This window comes from Saimiri boliviensis, chromosome 12 (assembly GCF_048565385.1).
Source record: "Saimiri boliviensis isolate mSaiBol1 chromosome 12, mSaiBol1.pri, whole genome shotgun sequence".
NCBI lineage: Eukaryota > Metazoa > Chordata > Mammalia > Primates > Cebidae > Saimiri > Saimiri boliviensis.
In genome coordinates, this window is record NC_133460.1 from 8,069,906 (window position 1) to 8,090,519 (window position 20,614).

General features: G+C 43.8%; 1 protein-coding gene and 1 pseudogene across 2 annotated transcripts in view; one reads left to right on the top strand and one right to left on the bottom strand.

Annotated features, from left to right (window-relative positions):
* Positions 1 to 20,614, top strand: part of CREBBP (CREB binding lysine acetyltransferase) — a 167,199-nt gene that overhangs the window by 124,942 nt on the left and 21,643 nt on the right. For both annotated transcript variants that reach the window (XM_003928470.4, XM_010339127.3), the window contains exons 17-23: positions 3,525 to 3,643; positions 4,885 to 5,124; positions 5,540 to 5,628; positions 11,738 to 11,818; positions 14,522 to 14,578; positions 19,309 to 19,386; positions 19,701 to 19,768. In XM_003928470.4, coding sequence (XP_003928519.2) covers positions 3,525 to 3,643; positions 4,885 to 5,124; positions 5,540 to 5,628; positions 11,738 to 11,818; positions 14,522 to 14,578; positions 19,309 to 19,386; positions 19,701 to 19,768 — 732 coding nt within the window. The remainder of the gene's footprint in view (positions 1 to 3,524; positions 3,644 to 4,884; positions 5,125 to 5,539; positions 5,629 to 11,737; positions 11,819 to 14,521; positions 14,579 to 19,308; positions 19,387 to 19,700; positions 19,769 to 20,614) is intronic.
* On the bottom strand, positions 16,741 to 18,408 carry LOC120367350 (high mobility group protein B3 pseudogene; annotated as a pseudogene).

Below are 20,614 nucleotides of genomic sequence, written 5' to 3' on the forward strand. Positions count from 1 at the left end.
ACAAACAAAAATTATTTCAAGCTGGGCATTGGGCCTCACACTTAGAATTCCAGCACTTTCGGAGGCTGAGGTGGGAGGGATCACTTGAGGCGTGGAGTTTAAGACCAGCCTGGGCAACATGGTGAGACCCCGTCTCTGTAGATAAAATAAAATACTTAGCTGGGTATAGGGGTGGCACACCTATAGTCCTCGCTATTCATGAGGCTGAGTTAGGAGGGTTGCTTGAGCCTAGGAGGTCAAGTTTGCAGTAAGCTGTGATTACTGTACTCCAGAAGACCTCATCTCAAAAAAAAAAAAAAACAAAAAACAAAAAACAAACATGGTTTCAGTTTTGGTGAAATAATTTTCATCTCACAGCACATAGAAGGGCAGTGCTTAGAACTTGAGCACCTAAAATGTGACCAGGGCGACTGAGGAACTGTGTTTTTTATCTTTGGTAGTATTATTCATTTGGTGAAATTTCAGTAGCCACCGGAAGCTGGGGACTGCAATATGAGACAGCACGGGAGCCTCCAAGGGCTTGAGAGCTGCGTTTTGGGAGCTGCTGGTGTGCTCCAGCAGTCCTGCCACGCAGAACAGGTCCTTAGGCCAGATCAAGGGAGAAGCGAGGTTCACATACACTCCTGACCACCTCTGCACATGTAGGTTCTTCTTACAGAAAGGTGCTGGTGAAGACAAGAATTTCTCCTCAGCAGAGATTTTAAACAGTTTAGGGGGTTTTTGTTTGTTTGTTTGTTTGTTTGTTTGTTTGTCGAGATGGAGTCTGGCTCTTTTCGCCCAGCCTAGAGTGTGATGGCGCGATCTCCTGAGGCCTCTTACCATTCCTTAGCACTGCCACTGTGGCGCGGAGGCAGCTACAGATCCTGTATAAATGAATGAGCACGGCTATGTGCCAATAAAGCTGTATTTTTAGAGGCACTGGAATTTTGTGTGATTTTCACATGTCATGAAATAGTAGTAGTATTTTCCTTTTTCCCCCAGGCATTAAAGAATGTAAAATGCTGGGAGGCTAAGGCGGGTAGAACACAAGGTCAGGAGTTTGAGACCAGCCTGGCCAAGATGTTGAAACCCCGTCTCTACTAAAAATACAAAAAGTAGCTGGGCGCGGTGGCACGCGCCTGTAATCCCACCTATTCAGGAGGCTAAGGCAAGAGAATTGCTTGAACCTGGGAGGCGGAGGTTGCAGTGAGCTAAGATCATGCCATTGCACTCCAGCCTGGGTGACAGAATGAGACTCCGTCTCGGAAAAAAAAAAAAATAATGTAAAATGCATTCTTAGCTCTTGGGCCATACAGAAAAGCAAGCAGCTGGCCACATTTGGCCTGTTGGTCATAATCTGCCAGCCCCTCATTTAGAGGAATGAAAAGGTTGTTACATAATTGTTTTCTTATAAAGAGCTATTCAAAGACTACCAAATGCTACTTCATCTATGCATAAAACAGAAGAAAGGAGTTAGTGGGAAGCAAGGATGTGTAGGGGTTTCTGACGCTTCTGAAGGGCACATCTGCAGCCTAGACCAGGCCTTGCACCTTCAAGTGCTAGGGACCTTGTGCTTGGGGAGTGCTGCATCAGCGTTTTTACCTGCTTGTCCAGACCTCAAGCCAGTGTCTGAAGCAGCCAGGTACCCTGGAGGGAGGTGGAGCCTACAGAGGTTGGTCAAGAAGCCAGATCTTGGCCTCCTATGGGAATGAGCTCTGGGGCATGTACTTTGTGCACCTGTTTTCGTCTTTAAAGTGAGTGTGTTAAACACGTGGGTTTCTCCTTCAACTTTAAATTTTTACTTTCACCAGTTAGGAATCACATGGTGATTTCCAGAATTTGGTAAATTAGACCATCCCCACCTCCCCACACAAAGTTGATGGCAGGCTCATGTACCTGATGCTTGCCACTTCCCAACTGGAACTTTAAATGTTTACCATATTTTATTCTGATGTTATTTATTTGTTTGTTTGTGACGAAGTCTCACTCTGTCACCCAGGCTGGAGTACAGTGGTGAGATCTTGGCTCACTGCAACCTCCATCTCCCTGGTTCAAGCAATTCTCCTGCCTCAGTCCCTCAAGTAACTGGGATTACAGGTGTTTGCCACCACACCCCAAGATCACTTGAGCCCAGGAGTTTGCGGCTGAAGTGGCTACAATGGGGCCCACTACATTGCACTCCGGCCCGGGCGAAGGAGCAAGACTCCGTCTCTAAAAATATAAAATGAGCTGGGCATGATGGCCAGGCCTGGTGGCTTACGCCCATAATCCCAGCACTTTGGGAAGCCGAGGCGGGTGGATCATTTGAGGTCAGGAGTTCAAGACCAGCCTGGCCAACATGGTGAAAACCCGTCTCTACTAAAAGAACAAAGATTAGCTGGGCATGGTGGTGGGCACCTGTAATTCCAGCTACTTGGGAGGCTGAGGCAGGACAATCACTTGAACCCGGGAGATAGAGGTTGCAGTGAACTGAGATCATACCAATGTACTCCAGCCTGGGTGATGGTGAGACTGTCTCAAAAAAAAAAAAAGTGCTGGGCATGATGGCTGGGCATAATGTCAGCACTTTGGAAGCTGAGGCAGGGCGAACACTTGAGCTCAGGAGTTCAAGACCAGCCTGGACAACATAGTGAGACCTCATTTCCACAGAAAATTTAAAAATTAGTCATGTGGCCAGGCAGAAGGCTCACACCTATAATCCCAGCACTTGGGGAGACCAAGGCAGTTGGATCACCTGAGGTCAGGAGTTTGAGACCATCCTGACCAACAAGGTAAAACCCCATCTCTACTGAAATATGAAAATTATCTGGGCATGGTAGCAGGCTCCTTTAATCCCAGCTACTTGTGAGGCTGAGACAGAAAAATTGCTTGAACCTGGAAGGCATACATTGCAGTGAGCTGAGATTGCACCACTGCACTCCTGCCTGCACAGTGGAGCAAAACTCCATCTCAGAAAAAAATAAAAAGAATTAGGCATAGTCGCACGCACATGTAGTCCCAGTTACTCCTGAGGCTGAGGCAGGAGGATGGCTTGAGCCTGGGAGATTGAAGCTTCAGTGAGCCAAGAATACGCCAGTAATCCCAGCTACTCAGGAGGCTGAGGCAGGAGAATTGCCTGAACCCAGGAGGCGGAGGTTGCAGTGAGCCGAGATCGCGCCATTGCACTCCAGCCTGGGTAACAAGAGCGAAACTCTGTCTCAAAAAAAAAAAAAAGACTTTATTTACCACACAGTTTTATAAATGAGACAGATTTGTGAGTTAGCTTGATTTTCTTTTTCAATAAGTTTTTAATGTTGGAAACCTTTCATGGAAGAAGCAGACTTTTCAGTGTTATTTTCTCTCATGACCTGAATGCATTTCTGACACTAGTGCATTTTCAGAAGCTTTAGTCCATGGACGCTTACAGTGATGGACGAGAGGCCCTCAAGTGCTTTAAGAACGTCATGGCTGGGACGTCACAGCGGCCAGACTCCTGTTTTAAATGTGAGGTAGTAGGGATCTGAGCACCTTTTACAGAGAGTATTTTCTTGATGTTTTCTCTGCAGTCTTTAAACCAGAGGAGTTACGTCAGGCCCTCATGCCAACCCTAGAAGCACTGTATCGACAGGACCCAGAGTCTTTACCTTTTCGGCAGCCTGTAGATCCCCAGCTCCTTGGAATTCCAGTAAGTTAATTCATATAAATAGAGTTGCCAGTGTGACTTTTGAGTGTCCATTGTTTTATCTCTTGAAATTAGATAAAATAACCCCCTTGCTTTAAATATTTTTCTCCTAATACAAAAAATTGTTGTCTGTGAATTTTTATCAATAAAAGTGTTTAGTTTGTCTGATTTCACCTATTCCTGAAGCCCGGGTCCTTGGAGGGGTGTGTGAAGCAAGGGCAGCACATGCCCCTGACGCTTCACTTTATATTTGGGGCCTTGTGTCACTTTTGTCTGAAAGAATTTGTGAACCTCAACTGTAAAAAAAAAAAAAAAATAGGGCTCTCTCTTTAATATTCCTGGATAGCCTTGCAAAGGCCGTGGCGATTGAATAGATTCTCCGTAGGAGTCGTTACTCGTTTTTTGTTTATATTTGTCTTGGAATTTCATTTTGCTTGATAGCATCAAGAGTGAAAATCGGCTGGGCGTGGTGGCTCACGCCTGTAATCCTAGCACTTTGGGAGGCTGAGGTGGGTGGATCACCTGAGGTCAGGAGTTCAAGACCAGCCTGGCCATCATGGTAAAACCCCTTCTTTTTTTTTTTTTTAAAAAAAAAAAGAGTTAATATCTAGAAATAAACACTGTTTGATAAACTTGTTCACTATTTTAATTCAGTGGATTAAAGATCTATTTTTAAAATGTTTTATTTAAAGTATCTTCTGGCCATGCACGGTGGCTCTTGCCTTTGATCCCAGCACTTTGGGAGGCGAAGGCAGCCAGATCACAAGGTCAGGAGATCGAGACCATCCTGGGTAACACGGTGAAACCCTGTCTCTACTAAAACAAAATTAGCCAGGTATGGCGGCACGTGCCTGTAGTCCCAGCTACTCAGAAGGCTGAGGCAGGAGAATCTTTTGAACCCAGGAGGCAAAAGTTGCAGTAAGCCAAGATCACGCCATTGCACTCCAACCTGGGCAACAGAGCAAGACTTTTTTTTTTTTTTTTTAAGTGTCTTCTAACTTTTTTTTTTTAATTTTGCCTTTGAGGTGTATAATGTGATTATACTTGAAAATACTAATTACACTTGTAGTGAGTAAAGTCAGGTGCATCCGAGGTTGTTTTCTTTTCAATTCCCATTTCTTACTGTTAAGAACAGAATTTATTGTGATACTTTCTATTGCTGTTATTTTAAGACAATGCTGCCAGATAAGACTGGGATTTGGATATTGGGGAATTCCCTAGATTGAGACCATTTTGTTTTTTAGGATTATTTTGACATTGTAAAGAATCCCATGGACCTCTCGACCATCAAGCGGAAGCTGGACACGGGGCAATACCAAGAGCCCTGGCAGTATGTGGATGACGTCTGGCTCATGTTCAACAATGCCTGGCTCTATAATCGCAAGACATCCCGAGTCTATAAGTTTTGCAGTAAGCTTGCAGAGGTTTTTGAGCAGGAAATTGACCCTGTCATGCAGTCCCTTGGATATTGCTGTGGACGCAAGGTACAGTTTTAAGTTTTTCCGGAAAGTGAATTTTCCTGGTTAATCCAACCGGAAGGGTGTTACAGTAATATGAGACCACACCTGTGTGCTGGGAGTGCATGTGTGCACACTGGTGTTTGGTGACAGTTAACACCTGAAGTGATGTGATGGGTGTACAGGCGCGTACTGAGGGAGGCTGTGGGGAAGCATTGCTAGCTGCCGCTCTGCCCATGGTATCTGTCTGCAATAAATGTCTCTTAATTAAAGCCAGTTCTATCACATGCTATCCCAAAATGTCTTTAAAGCTACTAAAATTGTTAGAAAACCACCTAATATACTAACAAATATTTTGCTAATGGTCTAGTAGACTAGAACATTATAGTACAGTAAATGGAATGTATTTTTATATGAAAGTATTTCTCCTCTATTTTTGCAGTATGAGTTTTCTCCACAGACTTTGTGCTGTTATGGGAAGCAGCTGTGTACCATTCCTCGCGATGCTGCATACTACAGCTATCAGAATAGGTAAGCATTGAGCAGCATCCTGCGTTATGTCTTAGGGCAAGGCACGTCCATCTGGTTATAGTCCGTGTACAGTATTCCTTTACTGAAGTTCCAATCAAAAGTGGCCCAATTTCAGGCCGGGTGTGGTGACACACCTAATCCCAGCACTTTGGGAGGCTGAAGTTGGAGGATCGCTTGAGCCAGGAGTTTAACACCAACCTTGGCAACATAGTGAGACCCCATCTCTATTTCAAAGAAGAAAAAGAAAAGTGGCTCAGTTTCAGTGTCTGTTATTCACTTAGGCCCATGGCCTCCTATTTATAAAGCATACTTTTTTTTTTTTTTTTTTTTTGAGACGGAGTTTCACTCTTGTTACCCAGGCTGGAGTGCAATGGCGTGATCTCGGCTCACCGCAACCTCCGCCTCCTGGGTTCAAGCAATTCTCCTGCCTCAGCGTCTCGAGCTGGGATTACAGGCAGGCGCCACCACGCCCAGCTAATTTTTGTATTTTTGGTAGAGATGGGGTTTCACCATGTTGACCAGGATGGTCTCAATCTCTTGACCTCGTGATCCACCCGCCTCGGCCTCCCAAAGTGCTGGGATTACAGGCTTGAGCCACCGCACCCAGCAAAGCATACTTTTATAATATAAAAACTAACCTCAGAGCCAAATCTTGCCGTACTACTTGGATTAGGTACATTCTTTTCTTGAACCATACCATTTCTAAAACCCAGCCCTGGAAACAGATGTCTGAAGTTGACAGTAACTGTGATAAAGGTTGCCATGCCTTTTTCAGGAAGTTCATAGAGTAGAAAATATGTATTTTACTCTTCTGCCTGCAAATGTTTGGCTGAGTAATTTGGCCTGGTCAGTCTAATGGAAAGATTTGCATGAGTGCTACTTCCTTTAAGGTGGAGGAAAGGGCTCCATGATCTTTATTTTTAAATTTTACATTAGCATCACTATACCAAATGAGATCTGGCATTTTAATTAAGTTCAAGAATCACCCCCATTGTAAGATGGCCATTTCAGGGTTTTGTGAGTGGTCAATCTGTTTGAGAAGTACTTGCCATTCTTTTGGATAATGAAGATGACTTAAATAATAGTTCTCTAGTCTTAAAATAGATGGAGAGTGGAAACAGTATTTTTTGTTGTGTCTTCCCACACACATACAGCTTGCCTAGTTTTGGAGTTGTTTGAGAAGTTGGCTTATTTGTACTGCAGCCTTTAAGTGTCCACGTGCAGCTACAGTGTGAGTGAAACAAGTCTAGAGCCACAGGTCGGGAGTCTTGCTAAAACTGGCATTACCTCCGTTTTATGAGCTGGCAACTGGATTCTCTGTGGCCAAGATAGAGCTTTTTGCCTTTTCTTTGTCTTTAGGTTCAAGTATTGTCAACGCTGGGGTTTGGCATTTTTTATCATTTTACTCTTGTTTGGTGATAGTAATTACTTATGTCCTATACTTCAAAGAAGACAGAAGGCTTTTTGTTATTTGTTCACAGGCCTGAAAAACTTGGAATTTTGTGGTTATGTATTTTAATTCTTCAGTTTTTTTTTTTTAAGTCCATATTCAAGATTATAACTCCCATCAAAATCCTGTTTTTTAAAAAATGCTTTGGGTACAAAATTGTCTCAAAAAATGGTTTGTGAGCCTTTTCTATTAGGAATAAGCCTGGCCTGCTTATTCCTCATGCTGTTTAATGTAATGAAAGGCCAGTGCAAGGGGGAAGGACAGACCCTAGACTGCTTCCCTGCAGGAAGTGCACCCTGTGCAGTTGTCCTGCTGAAATAGTGAAACATTTGGAGTCTGATTTCCCTCTCGACTTCCCCTTTATCAATAGAAACATTTTATGATCAAGTTTAAAATGATACCATAGCTCCTTCCTAATGGGATCTCTCCCGTAGTGACTTGCTGCTTTTCTGGAATTTCTGGCCCCTGCTTTTATACTTTTAGCCCCATGATCTTCAGCACACCCCATGATGTGGTAATGGATTAAGCTTAGCCTTGTCCACGATACAGACAATAGCATCTTCCTTGGCAGCCTCATTTTGTCAAGTGCCCAACGATGAAATAATGAATGGGAATGCACTTTAAAAAACATTTGCGCCGGCCGGGCGCCGTGGCTCAAGCCTGTAATCCCAGCACTTTGGGAGGCCGAGGCGGGTGGATCACGAGGTCAAGAGATCGAGACCATCCTGGTCAACATGGTGAAACCCCGTCTCTACCAAAAATAAAAAAAATTAGCTGGGCATGGTGGCGCGTGCCTGTAATCCCAGCTACTCAGGAGGCTGAGGCAGGAGAATTGCCTGAGCCCAGGAGGCAGAGGTTGCGGTGAGCCGAGATTGCGCCATTGCACTCCAGCCTGGGTAACTAGAGCAAAACTCTGTCTCATAAAAAAAAAAAATTTGCGCCAAGCAAAATAAAGTTAATGGTATTTTAAGAGAAAAGGTTAATATTAACTATACCCAGAAAAATGCCACCCCTGCTACTACATTGCCCCACACGGTTTTGGCCTAGAAGGAAGGTAGATTGTTTACCGCTGTCTCTAAAGTGTTGTGGGGTCTATTCCTGTGTCTTTTAGGACCCTGCTTTTGCTGATTTGCACAGATTTTGGTCTTACATGTTGAGAACAATTAAAGTTAAATGGAATTGGTAGGATCAGAGAGTCATTGATGGCATACAAATACAGGACCGTCTTGAAAGTTCTGAAACATTTATTTTTATTTCTGTATAGAACTGCATTTTTACTAAACAAAAGTAATGTATTTTTAACAGAGGAAATGCAAATAAAGGAGTTCCATTTTATTAGTGATAATTTTTGAAGCGTAGGCATAGTGTTCCTCAGCTGATCCGAGGCATGCTGTAGACCAGTGTATCTGAGTAGGTTAGCATATTATAATCCTAAGAAAGCAGTGGCCTGATTCTGTAACAAATATTTTAAGTGCTTATGTTTTCATTTTGAACTTTGACTATTAATGAACACTGTAGTGTTCTTATGAGTAATTGTCTTGGCACTTGTAGTCCTACACTGGGCATTTAGAACAATAGGATATCCTATAGACCATTTAAACAAGTGAAACCCTCATACATAAACTAGGGTATGGTTACATTTTCACTTGTTTTCACACTTTGCAAATTTGAAAGTAACTCATGTCCGGAAAACTGTTCTTTAGCTTTTCCAGTTAGTATCTGTAGATAATATAAATTTTATCTGTAGATATCCCAGTTATTCATATGTACTGGTAAGGTACTTTAAAACAATCTGCATTTGAAAAGTTACTCCATATATTAAATTACCCTTACAGATAAACTATGCAGTTACATTGTACTAACTAACTTTAGCAACCCTGAAATGCATCATCATTGGATCATGTGAAATATTTTTCCTTTCCAATTCCATATTCATCAAACTGCTTGCTTCACAACAGGCAAAATGTCATCTATATGCTTAAGTTGAAAAGGGAGTTTCTGAACCTTTATGTATTTCCAGGGAGAATAAAGTATGGACTAGGTAAGAAGGTAGGGGCAGTCTAGCTAGCAATAACTGATCTGTCACCCATTGATTGCCAGGATTGCTTTAGCTGATTTTCTAGTTGGGGTGACTGCTCCTTGCTCTGTGTGCTGTCTTCATCTCTCAGAATAGTAATAAAGTGAAGCCGCGGGCACCTCTTCCTCCCTTCCTTAAACATGAACAGGCCAAATTGTCCATTTTTCCAGCAGTTTGGGGGCACACAAGGAGTGTTAACACACTTTGGCTCCCCAGTTCTGACCCTTAGATTCTCTGGGGTGGGAGTTGATCGCACAGGAAGAGCCTCTGTTTCCCAACTCTCCAAGGGCTGCCATTCTGCCACCAGTGCCTCCTTCTGTGTCAGTGTCCTTGATGAGAAAAGATGGGTTCATGGTTCTTGTTTCCTGGATGTTTCTGGGCTTGCTGTCCTTCTTGAATAAAAGCAAAGAGTTTGTCCAGGAATTGAAAACTTTTTAGACTCACCTGTGATTATGGTAGGAATTTCATTTCAGAATGTGTTTAGCAGTTCCTTCTAGCTGGCCCATAGTGCTGCATGTTTGATTGCACCGTGAATGGACCACTCAATTCAGAGTTTTACTTAAAAGCGGGGGGAAGTATTGGGGATTAAGGGAATGTCTTTTTTACAAATTGATTTGGTTGCCACTGAATCGGTAATAGTTTCTGTACTTTAATTCCTTCTTGCCAGTGATGACCATGCCCTCCTGCACGGGGAAGTTCTTTTCCATACAGGATTTTAGGATATTTACAAAATAGTGAGTGGCCAGAATATTGCTACAGTTCATTCGGGGGGGAGGGGGAAATATATACACACACACACACACACATGCGCACACACACAGACAGAGAGAGAGAGAGAGAGAGAGAGAAACATCTGTCTGTTTCCTGTCAGAGTTTTAAATCTTGACATCATTTATTAAGTTGGTCCGAAATAAATTAGTCCTAGCAAGAAACCTTCATCAATTCAATCCTTACCCATAGTGAATCTGTCATGTTCCTCACCAACCAGATGCAAAAAAATAGGCTCATCTTGAGATATTATGCATGCTCTGAGGTTGTATGCTTTAAGGTTTGCTGTTTGTGTGTGGTTAGTGAAATATAACAGATAAAATGCTCAGTGTGTGGAGTTAAGATTAGATTTGGGACTTGTGGGGGACCTGTCCTAATGGTAATGAACCAGCCATGCGGTGGCCCACACCTCAGTCTTCTGTAGCCAAGTGAGTGCGTGAGCAAGTGAGACTGCAGCCGCCGCGTCCCATTCTGCACTTGGTGGTTCAGCCTGGCGCTCGAGTCCTGTCACACTGTTTTTAATACTAATCCTTCCTGGCATCTCATAGACTTAGTTTTGAGCACTAAACCGCATTCGTGCTGCCTTCACTACCTGACACTCATTCTTCTCGCTTGTGTGATCCACCTCCACCCGCTTGTTAATTTTTACAGTATTCTTGTGTACTCATCTTGTTTTATGCAGCATCAGCCTGCATTTCTGTTGATTTCTCATTTATGTCCTTTCCAAACATTTAGTAGTTTTTATTTTAATTGTATTTGATAGCTTGAGCCCAGGCTCTATATTGTCTTACAAGAAATTGGGGTGATGGATAATTTCTCAAATGCAGATTGTTCTTTAACGATTAAATTCACTTAACTTGGATGGCCCCCAAGTCAGAACAGTCATTTGCTAAGTCTTTCGGATTGATGAATGATTAATCCCAGTACCAAAAATATCAAATCAAAGTTTAGAATTGAATTTTCAAAGATTGTTGATGGATTTACATATATTGTATTTCTTATACAATATATCACATTTCTTACTGTATATATTCATATTGATAAATGGGTGGAAAGTCTTTGACCCTTGACTGCATTTATGTTAAATGTTTGTCTAGAAGATGGATTTGGTTTCATTTGTATTGTAACACAATTAACTGAATGATTAACATGAAAAAAAAGAAAACAGGAAAAAAATTAAAACAGTTCTGGGTGCTCAGCATTTTCATACATTTAAAGATCTGGCTTAATACCGGAAATAAAATCTCTGAATTGCTGTCAAGCATAAATTTTCCATTTTGAAAAATAAAGCTATTTCAGTTTAAATTGCTTTTTTAAGGCCTTTTGTCAGACTGTTTTGTTCAAGTAAATTTTTCCATCTCAAACCCTAGAGTTATATTTGACTTTCTCTGAGTAAGAACAAAATTCAGATTCCTAAATTTGGGCTCCATGCAATTCTAGTATTAACAACTCCTTGAAAACATTTGCCTCTTGGAGCCGGACCGAGCCTGTCGTTGTTAGTGATGATGGCCTGTGACGTGTGCAATGAGACCGAATGCTAATCAATGCTTTGCCTTGGCTTTCTGCTCTGTGTTGTCTTGGTGTCTGCGTCTTACCTCTGTGTCTGTGCTATTTGTTCCCTTCCCTGTTCTCTAATCCTGCCCTTCCCCACCTGCCCCCTGTTCCTTTCATTGTCCTCACTGACCCATCAATCAACCAACAACGCCCCCCCTTCGTCGTGGTGCTCTGCCCTGCTCTGATTGGTGGCTTCGTTGCTTGGGTGGCTGTGTGTTATGATGGACCAGTTCACCCAAGTATGGCCTTCTTGCTGACAGGTATCATTTCTGTGAGAAGTGTTTCACAGAGATCCAGGGCGAGAATGTGACCCTGGGTGACGACCCTTCACAGCCCCAAACGTAAGTACCATCCTGTCATTTTTTCTGGGGTAGGGGAGGGTGGCCTTACGTTGTTTTTCCCTCTTATCATTACTATAAGGGGCGTACCACTGTCATTTTGACTTTTATGCAGTATATTTTGGGTTTTCGTTTTTGAGACAGGGTCTCATTCTGTCACCTGGGTGGTTTGCAATGGAGTGGCGCTATCTCGACTCACTGCAGCCTTGACCTCCTGGGTTCAAGCAGTCTCCTGCCTCAGCGTCTCAAGTAGCTGAGGCTACAGGTGCATCACACCCAGCTGATTTTTTGTATTTCTTGTAGAGACGAGGTCTTGCCATGTTGCCCAGGCTAGTCTCAAACTCCTAGACTAAAGCACAGTCCGCCTGCCCTTTCCTTCCAAAGTACTGGGATTATAGGGTGTAGTGTTGTGGGGTTTGTTTTGTATTAACTATGCCCGCATTTAATTTGACTGTGTACACTTAGACGTTTATACTGAAAAATGTGTTTTGGCTGAACCACAATGCCACTTCTGCCTTTATCATTCAGGGCAGTAGTACTGTAGCCTACCACTGTAGATCGTTGGCCTCTCTTGACCTTGGTCTTTTCTTGTAAAATAATTGTTTTTTTCTAGCCAGGCGTGGTGGCTTACACCTGTAATCCCAGCACTTTGGGAGGCTGAGGTGGGTGGATCTCCAGAGGTCAGGAGTTCAAGACCAACCAACATGGTGAAACCCCATCTCTCCTAAATAAAAATAAAAAATAAAAAAATTTAACCAGGCGTGGTGGCGGGTACCTGTAGTCCCAGCTACTCAGGAGACTGAGGCAGCAGAATCCCTTGAACCAGGAAGGCAGAGGTTGCAATGAGCCATGATTGCAACACTGCATTCCATCCTGGGCAACAGAGCAAGACCCCATCTCAAAAAAAAAGAATACATAAAGTAATTGCTTTTTCCTAGTGATTGTCAACTTCCATTTTGGGGAATTACAAATTTTCTTTAATTTTTTTTTGAAATGGGATCTCACTGTGTTTCCCAGGCTGGTCTTGAACTCTTGGCCTCAAGCAGTCCTCCTGCCTTTGCCTTCTGAAGTACTGGGGCCACCTTGCCCGACCATGTAAACTTTCAGTTATACCTACTCCCATTCACAGAACTGGCAGTAGCAAAAAATTAGTTTGATATACGTCCCCACTCTTTACATTTAGTTTATCTCCACTTAAACCTCCATCCTTTCAGTTGCTGAGCTCCAATACAGATTAATGGATTCTAGTGTTCGCCAACCCCAGTTTTTGGCCAAAAATATAAATGTGTCTCCTTCCCTCACTACTGCTTTACCTATTGTTCATCAGCTCCAAAGTGGACAGGTGTAACTTTGTTAGTTCATTCCTGCAAAGGGTTAAACTTTTCTTTCCAGTGTTTATTATCTGCCAGAATTTAATCATAGAATGGCCAGTGTGGGCTGAGTACAGTGGCTTACGCCTATAATCCCAGCACTTTGAGAGGCCAAGGTGGGTGGATCACAAGGTCAGGAAATCAAGACCATCCTAATCAACATGATGAAACTCATCTCTATGAAAAATACAAAAATTAGCTGAGCGTGGTGGCGTGTGCCTATAGTCCCAGCTACTTGGTAGGGTGAGGCAGGGGAATTGCTTAAACCCAGGAGTCAGAGGATGCAGTGAGCCGAGATCGCGCCACTGCATTCCAGCCTGGCAACAGAGCAAGACTCTTCCCCCTCTCCGACCCCCTGCCAAAAAAAAAAAAAGAAAGAATGGCCAGTGTGTGGCAAGAAAATGTAAATGCACAAATTGTGTGATCAACTTATTTCTATGCTTGAAATACCTAAAAGCCTGCCAGCTACCCACCGCTTCTGCCCCAGGTTTGCCAGTGCTATGTGTTTCCCTCTTGTTGCCAGACTGGATTCCTCAGTCTACCATGATTCCTACCACCCTACCCACAGTGTGAGTTCCCCTAACAGAAAGGAAGACTTTGCCACAGAAGCTGTTTCCAGCAGTGTAGGCACTTAGTGCTCCAATACCTTTTCTTTATTCAAGTGCAAATGAAAACCTAGCAACTTGTAAGAGAAACCAGAGTGACTGAAATTCTATATTTTCAATCGATTTCCATTGTCATCCTAATTCTCTTCAGTTGTGTGATTAATAACTGGATTGTTGCCTGAGCAACATAGTGAGAGCCCCATCTGTACAAAAAATGAAAAAACTTAGCAGGGCATGGTGGTTTGTACCTGTAGCCCCAGCTACTCAAAAGTGAGGTAGGAGGACCACTTGAGCCCAGGAGTTTGAGTTCAGCCTGGGCAACATAGCGAGACCTCCATCCCTACCAAAAAAATCAAAAAATTAGTCTGTCGTGGTGGTACATGCCTATAGTCCCAGCTACTCAGGAGGATCACTTGAGCCTAGGAGACTGGGATTGCAGTGAGCCGTGATCACACCACTGCACTCCAGCCTGGGCAACAGAGTGAGACCCTGTCTCTAAAACAAAAGAAAGAAAAGAAATGGTAGTGGAATATGTGGGAAAAGAAATTGTAGTGTTCTGTGAAATTAAATTTTCTATTCATTCCATCATTATATGTACTTGAAATTTTAGGGTGCCATCACTTCTTTTTGTTTGTAAAACTAGTTAGAAAATAACATTCAGGAGACCCTATAGTTTATACTCAACAGATAAATTTTAGTTAATAAAACATTTTTTCTTTTTTTAAAACAAGGACAATTTCAAAGGATCAGTTTGAAAAGAAGAAAAACGATACCTTAGACCCTGAACCGTGAGTATATAACTGTTTCTTTTTCACTTTTTTTTTTTTTTGGAGATGGGGTTTCACTGTGTTGGTCAGGCTGTTCTTGAACTTCCGACCTCAGGTGATCCACCCGCCTTGGCCTCCAAAGTGCTTAGATTACAGGCGTGAACCACTGCACCCGGCCTCTTTTTCACTTTTAATTTTGGTTTGAAATCAGTAAAGTTACTCTTTATGGAGTGGGTTGTGGGTAAAAACATTGGAAATATGTTGCCTTAAGAGGAATTTCTGGTGCGAGTTTATCTTTTAAATATAGATTCTTTTTAAACTTAGACAAAGTATGTCTGTCTCTGTAACATGTTGTCTAGTTACTGGATTTTAACAATGACAAGGTTAATGGATGTTTTTGTTCTATGAGAACCTCTCTTAAATAATTTGTTCATGGGTGTCTTTAAGAAGCCATTTTGTGTGAATCTTTAGAGACCAGAGGTAGGAATATTTGTTGAAATAGTGCTAGTAATAGGCCGGGCGAGGTGGCTCAAGCCGGTAATCCCAGCACTTTGGGAGGCCGAGGCGGGTGGATCACAAGATCAAGAGATCGAGACCATCCTGGTTAACAAGGTAAAACCCCGTCTCTACTAAAAATACAAAAAGTTAGCTGGGCATGGTGGTGCGTGCCTGTAATCCCAGCTACTCGGGAGGCTGAGACAGGAGAATTGCCTGAACCCAGGAGGCAGAGGTTGCGGTGAGCCGAGATGGCGCCATTGCACTCCAGCCTGGGTAACAAGAGCGAAACTCCGTCTCAAAAAAAAAAAAAGAAAAGAAATAGTACTAGTAGTACCGTGTAAAGGAAAATACCAGAACGAAAACCTCTTAGAAACTGCTTTCTCAGATAATGTGAAGCTTGGTGCATGTTAAGTACTTTTTTCAATGCTGCATTTGCTTACCTTGCCTCATAACAGCCCCTAAAGAGACTTCAGAGTTTCTTCAGTGTGATCACCTCTTCCCGGGTTCCCAATGTAAAGTTCTGAGGGCACTCCAGTGCATGACGATACTGGCTATTTTTTGTCCCTGTGGTGAGCACAGGCTCCAGGAGTGTTGGCTCTTGGGGAAGTGTGGGCTGTGACTCAGCCAAAGCCAAGAAACAGCTTCTGCTTTCCCTGTCCTGACCCTGTCACTCCAGGGAGGCCAGCGGCTAAAGTGGTAGGCACAGATTTCTACCCAGGCCGCCTCTGGAAACCTAGCTTGACTTTTGGCAGGTTACTTCATCTCTACCAGCACCTGGTACACAGGACAATTATGTAAATCCTAGAGCTATAGTCTTGGAGAGATGCCAGGGCAGAGCCCCCATCCTGCTCGTGACCAGCGGATTTTTTTCCTGATTTTCCACCTTTCTTTTCACATGTGTTTTTTTCTCTGTGACTTTATAATTTCAATATGATTTATATCCACTTTTCAGTTTCAAAATATATTACATTTAAGTGGTAGGTGCCAGGCAGAGGGAATTCGTGGATGAGTGAAGGGGTCTCCCTTCCTGCTGGTTGTAGTCTAGAGAGACAGCTGGGTTATGGCACAGCCTGAGGCAGGTGACAGTGCAGGTGAGTCCTAGACGGAAGAGACCCCACCTGGGCAGAGCCGCACCACTACAGTTGGGCCTGGTTTCTTTGGCAAGGTGACACTTGTGACAAAGCTGTAGAGCATTCTAGAGACAAAGACAGGAAAGAACACAGGATACTCAATAAAAATACAAGGCCCCATGGCCGGGCGCGGTGGCTCAAGCCTGTAATCCCAGCACTTTGGAAGTCCGAGGCGGGTGGATCACGAGGTCAAGAGATCGAGACCATCCTGGTCAACATGGTGAAACCCCATCTCTACTAAAAATACTAAAAATTAGCTGGGCATGGTGGCGTGTGCCTGTAATCCCAGCTACTCAGGAGGCTGAGGCAGGAGAATTGCCTGAACCCAGGAGGCGGAGGTTGCGGTGAGCTGAGATCGCGCCATTGCACTCCAGCCTGGGCAACAAGAGCAAAACTCCGTCTCAAAAAAAAAAAAAATACAAGGCCCCTAAAGTGGATGGTAGGAAGGCAGAGGAGGTTAACTTTCAGCTAATTTTTTTTTGTTTCTATTTATTTATTTATTTATTTATTTATTTATTTATTTATTTATTTATTTATTTTTGATAAACAGCTTTTTTATTCCTCCTCCTCCTCCTCCTCCTCCTCCTCCTCCTCATCCTCCTCATCTTCTTCGTCTTCCTCTTCCACTTTTTTCCGGGCAACTTTAGTGGGACCCTTTGCACCATCAAACTTGCCTTTCAACTTACAGTCAGCAACATCCTCCTCATACTTCTCCCTCAGCTGTGCCGCCTTAGTGATGGAAGGCTGCTTTTCGCTGTCATTTAGGTTATTCCACATCTCACCCAGCTGCTTTGCCACGTCTCCAATAGAGATGCCAGGGTTTGTGGATTTGATCTTGGGGCAGAATTCTGAGCAGAACAGGAAGAAGTAAGACGGTGGCCTTTTGGGGGCATTAGGATCCTTCTTCTTCCTGCCCCCCTTAGCTGGTCCATTCCCAGTCATAGCGCACTTTATCCGCCCTTGCCATTTCATCAAATTTAGATTTCTCTTTCCCGGACATTGACTTCCACGTCTCAGAGTATTTCTTGGAAAATTCTGCAAAATTGACAGGGACCTCTGGGTTTTTCTTCTTATGTTCTTTTCTGCACGTCTGCACAAAGAAGGCATAAGCAGACATCTTGCCCTTTGGTTTCTTGGGGTCACCTTTAGCCGTCCTGAGTGTATTGTTCACTTGTCTGGGCAGCGCAGCTATTTATTTATTTTTTGAGATGGATTCTTGCTCTGTTGCCCAGGCTGAAGTGTAGTGGCGGGATCTTGGCTCACCACAACCTCCACTTCCAAAGTTCAAGTGATTCTTCTGCCTCAGCCTCCCTAGCTAGCACTACAGGCACATGCCACCATGCCTGAGCAATTTTTGTACTTTTAGTAGAAATGGGGTTTCACTGTGTTGGCCAGGCTGGTCTCAAACTCCTGACTTCAGGAGCCACCACGCCCAGCCAATTTTGTAATTTTTTGTAGAGACAGGGTCTCCGTATTTTACCCAGGTTTGTCCCAAACTCCCAGCCTCAAGCAGAATTCTACCTCAGCCTCTCCAAGTGCTGGGATTATAGGTTTGACTCTGCACCTGGCCCCAGTGTGGTTTGGGGTGGGAATTGAGAGCAGGGAATCTTTGGAGACAGCACAGGAATTACAGAAGTTCTTGGCATCAGCCTTTGAAATTCTTGGTATAGGGGATGAGCTCAGTGACTGAGTTTTCAAAGACAGGGCTTGTCGGGGATGCAGCACTGGAGGAAAGGAATGCAGATTCAAAGCACCTACCACGTGGAAGGGAGAGGGAGCCACACAGAGCAGGCCTGTCAGAGAGTGCCATAGGACCATGAACGAGTGCCGCCACAGTTTCGCAGTTTTGTGTTTGTGTCTTTTCTTTCCCTCCAGCAGACTGGGCAGAGAACCCAGGTGAGGGTAGACCCATGGCGGAGGACTTGCATAGCATGTGCAGTAGACATATTAAGGGGGCAAGGGCAGGGGCATACTGCAGAGGAGCTCTATCTCAGAGCTCAGGAGCATACAGAGAGTCACAATACTCTCCAGTCCCTTTAGCCTCCTCGGAGGTATGCATTGTGATGGCGGCAAGGGAGGAAGTTAATAAAACCCAAGATCCTGACCTAAAGGCATCTTAGCATTTAAGATTCCTGGGTGAGGCAGTTCTCGGAGCCCTAGTGGGTCATGATCGTGGGCTGCTATAGAGCACTGTGGAGGATTTATGGGAAATGGGTGGCCCATCCTCTCACTTCACCAGGGTTTACTTGAATAAACCCCTGTCAGTTTACCAGTAGGCCTGACACGTTGCACCTTTTATAACTGACTCAGAACTGATGTTTTTGTGCCTCAGGCCAAGCATGGCTGCTTTGAACTGGCCATGTTTCCCATTAGTATCCTACATAATAATAGGCTTAAGAGAAGTGTTTAGAACTCTAAAAGTTTTGTGCTCTATTTTTTAAGTCCGTTTAGGCCTGTGAAATCACCTAGAGAAGGCATTATTCTTTAAAATGTGTAGCAGTGTCAGAAATACCAGCCTGTGAAATATGTATTTGTCAGAGCAGTTTTTAAAAATAAAGTTTCCCAGGCCGGGCGCGGTGGCTCAAGCCTGTAATCCCAGCACTTTGGGAGGCCGAGGCGGGTGGATCACGAGGTCAAGAGATCAAGACCATCCTGGTCAACATGGTGAAACCCCGTCTCTACTAAAAATACAAAAATTAGCTGGGCATGGTGGCGCGTGCCTGTAATCCCAGCTACTCAGGAGGCTGAGGCAGGAGAATTGCCTGAACCCAGGAGGCGGAGGTTGTGGTGAGCCGAGATCGCGCCATTGCACTCCAGCCTGGGTAACAAGAACGAAAACTCCGTCCCAAAAAAAAAAATAAAGTTTCCCTTCTGGTTACAAAAGGAGATTGGGAGAAAAGAGGAATGGAGCACTTGTACAAAGAAGGGAAGAAAGTTTTTTCCTGTAGAAATTATCGTATGGATGCATTGTAAAATATAGCCGAAGTAGCCACCATACGCGTTAATGTCAGCACTACTCAAAGTAACCTAGAGAACAAGGTGAGGACGCACACTTAGACTTCTGCAAGTGACTCTGGGTGTGTGCTTCTGTGTGCTTAACAGTGCGCCTTCTTTGTCTCCTAGTTTCGTTGATTGCAAGGAGTGTGGCCGGAAGATGCATCAGATTTGCGTTCTGCACTATGACATCATTTGGCCTTCAGGGTGAGTAGTTTCCGTGGCCTAGAGGGCGGTTCTGCACAGAGCCAAAGGGGGGCAGCTGCAGTGGCTGCTGGGTCTCATTCATTGTTGTCAGCAAGAATTCAGCAATTAAGAGAGATGGCAGTTGGTTCTAAAATTAAGTTCTCAGTGTTTACCCGCTTTACAGATTGTGGAATCAAAGCAGTCTGCCTCTTCACTCTTTAATTTTATAATAATGTGATTTAAACAGCTAACAAAATATCTGAATGCTGCATTTCATTGGTTTGACAATATACATCATTATATACAGTCTGATCATACCACTGTTATTTTTGCAGTTTTGTGTGCGATAACTGCTTGAAGAAAACTGGCAGACCTCGAAAAGAAAACAAGTTCAGTGCTAAGAGTAAGTTTGAGGGAGCTTTCTGTTTCCCAAACTGCACATTTTAGAAACGTATAAATTGTCCCCATTGTCCTTTGGTTCCTCAACATGTGGTTCTGAGGTTTGGTTGTCAAGGATTTTTGTTAGTTTTTTCCCCAATTGTTTGTATTTTTCTTGTCTCATCCTTAAAGAGGATATTTGGCTTGATTCTTACATGAAAATAAGCTTTTATGATTAGTGCATGTTTTAGATGAAAGGTTAGATATACAGTAAACTTTGTAAATTCTGAGAGAAATTTTGTCAACAGATTATTCTCAAGTGGCTTAGACTAAGATCCCTCAACCTCTGGGCACGTGTGCATATACACTGGTATGGTGCTGGCCAGCACTTTCTGACTCGGGGCCCTGAGTGGGCTGCCATGGGTCCATTGTGGTTTCTGGGTTCTGCTACAGTGGAGCATGAGCCTGGGCCCCTGGGAACCAGCCGCCACCCTTGGAGCAGTAGGAGCCTGACCTGCATGTAGACTTGACTGGACATGTTACTGTAGCTGGTGGTACCTGTGCAGAAGCAGAAAGAACAACCTGTTATTATTAGAAGTAACTTTTCATGGGTAGACTTTTTTGGGGGGGTGGAGGTGGAGTCTCGCTCTGTCACTAGGCTGGAGTGCAGTAGCACAATCTCACCTCACTCCAACCTCCGCCTCATGGGTTCCAGCAATTCTCCTGCCTCAGCCTACTGAGTAGCTGGGACTACAGGCCTATGCCCCCACACCCAGCAAATTTTTGTGTTTTAGTAGAGATGGAGTTTCACCATGTTGGCCAGGATGGTCTCCATCTCTTGACCTTGTGATCCACTCACCTTGACCTCCAC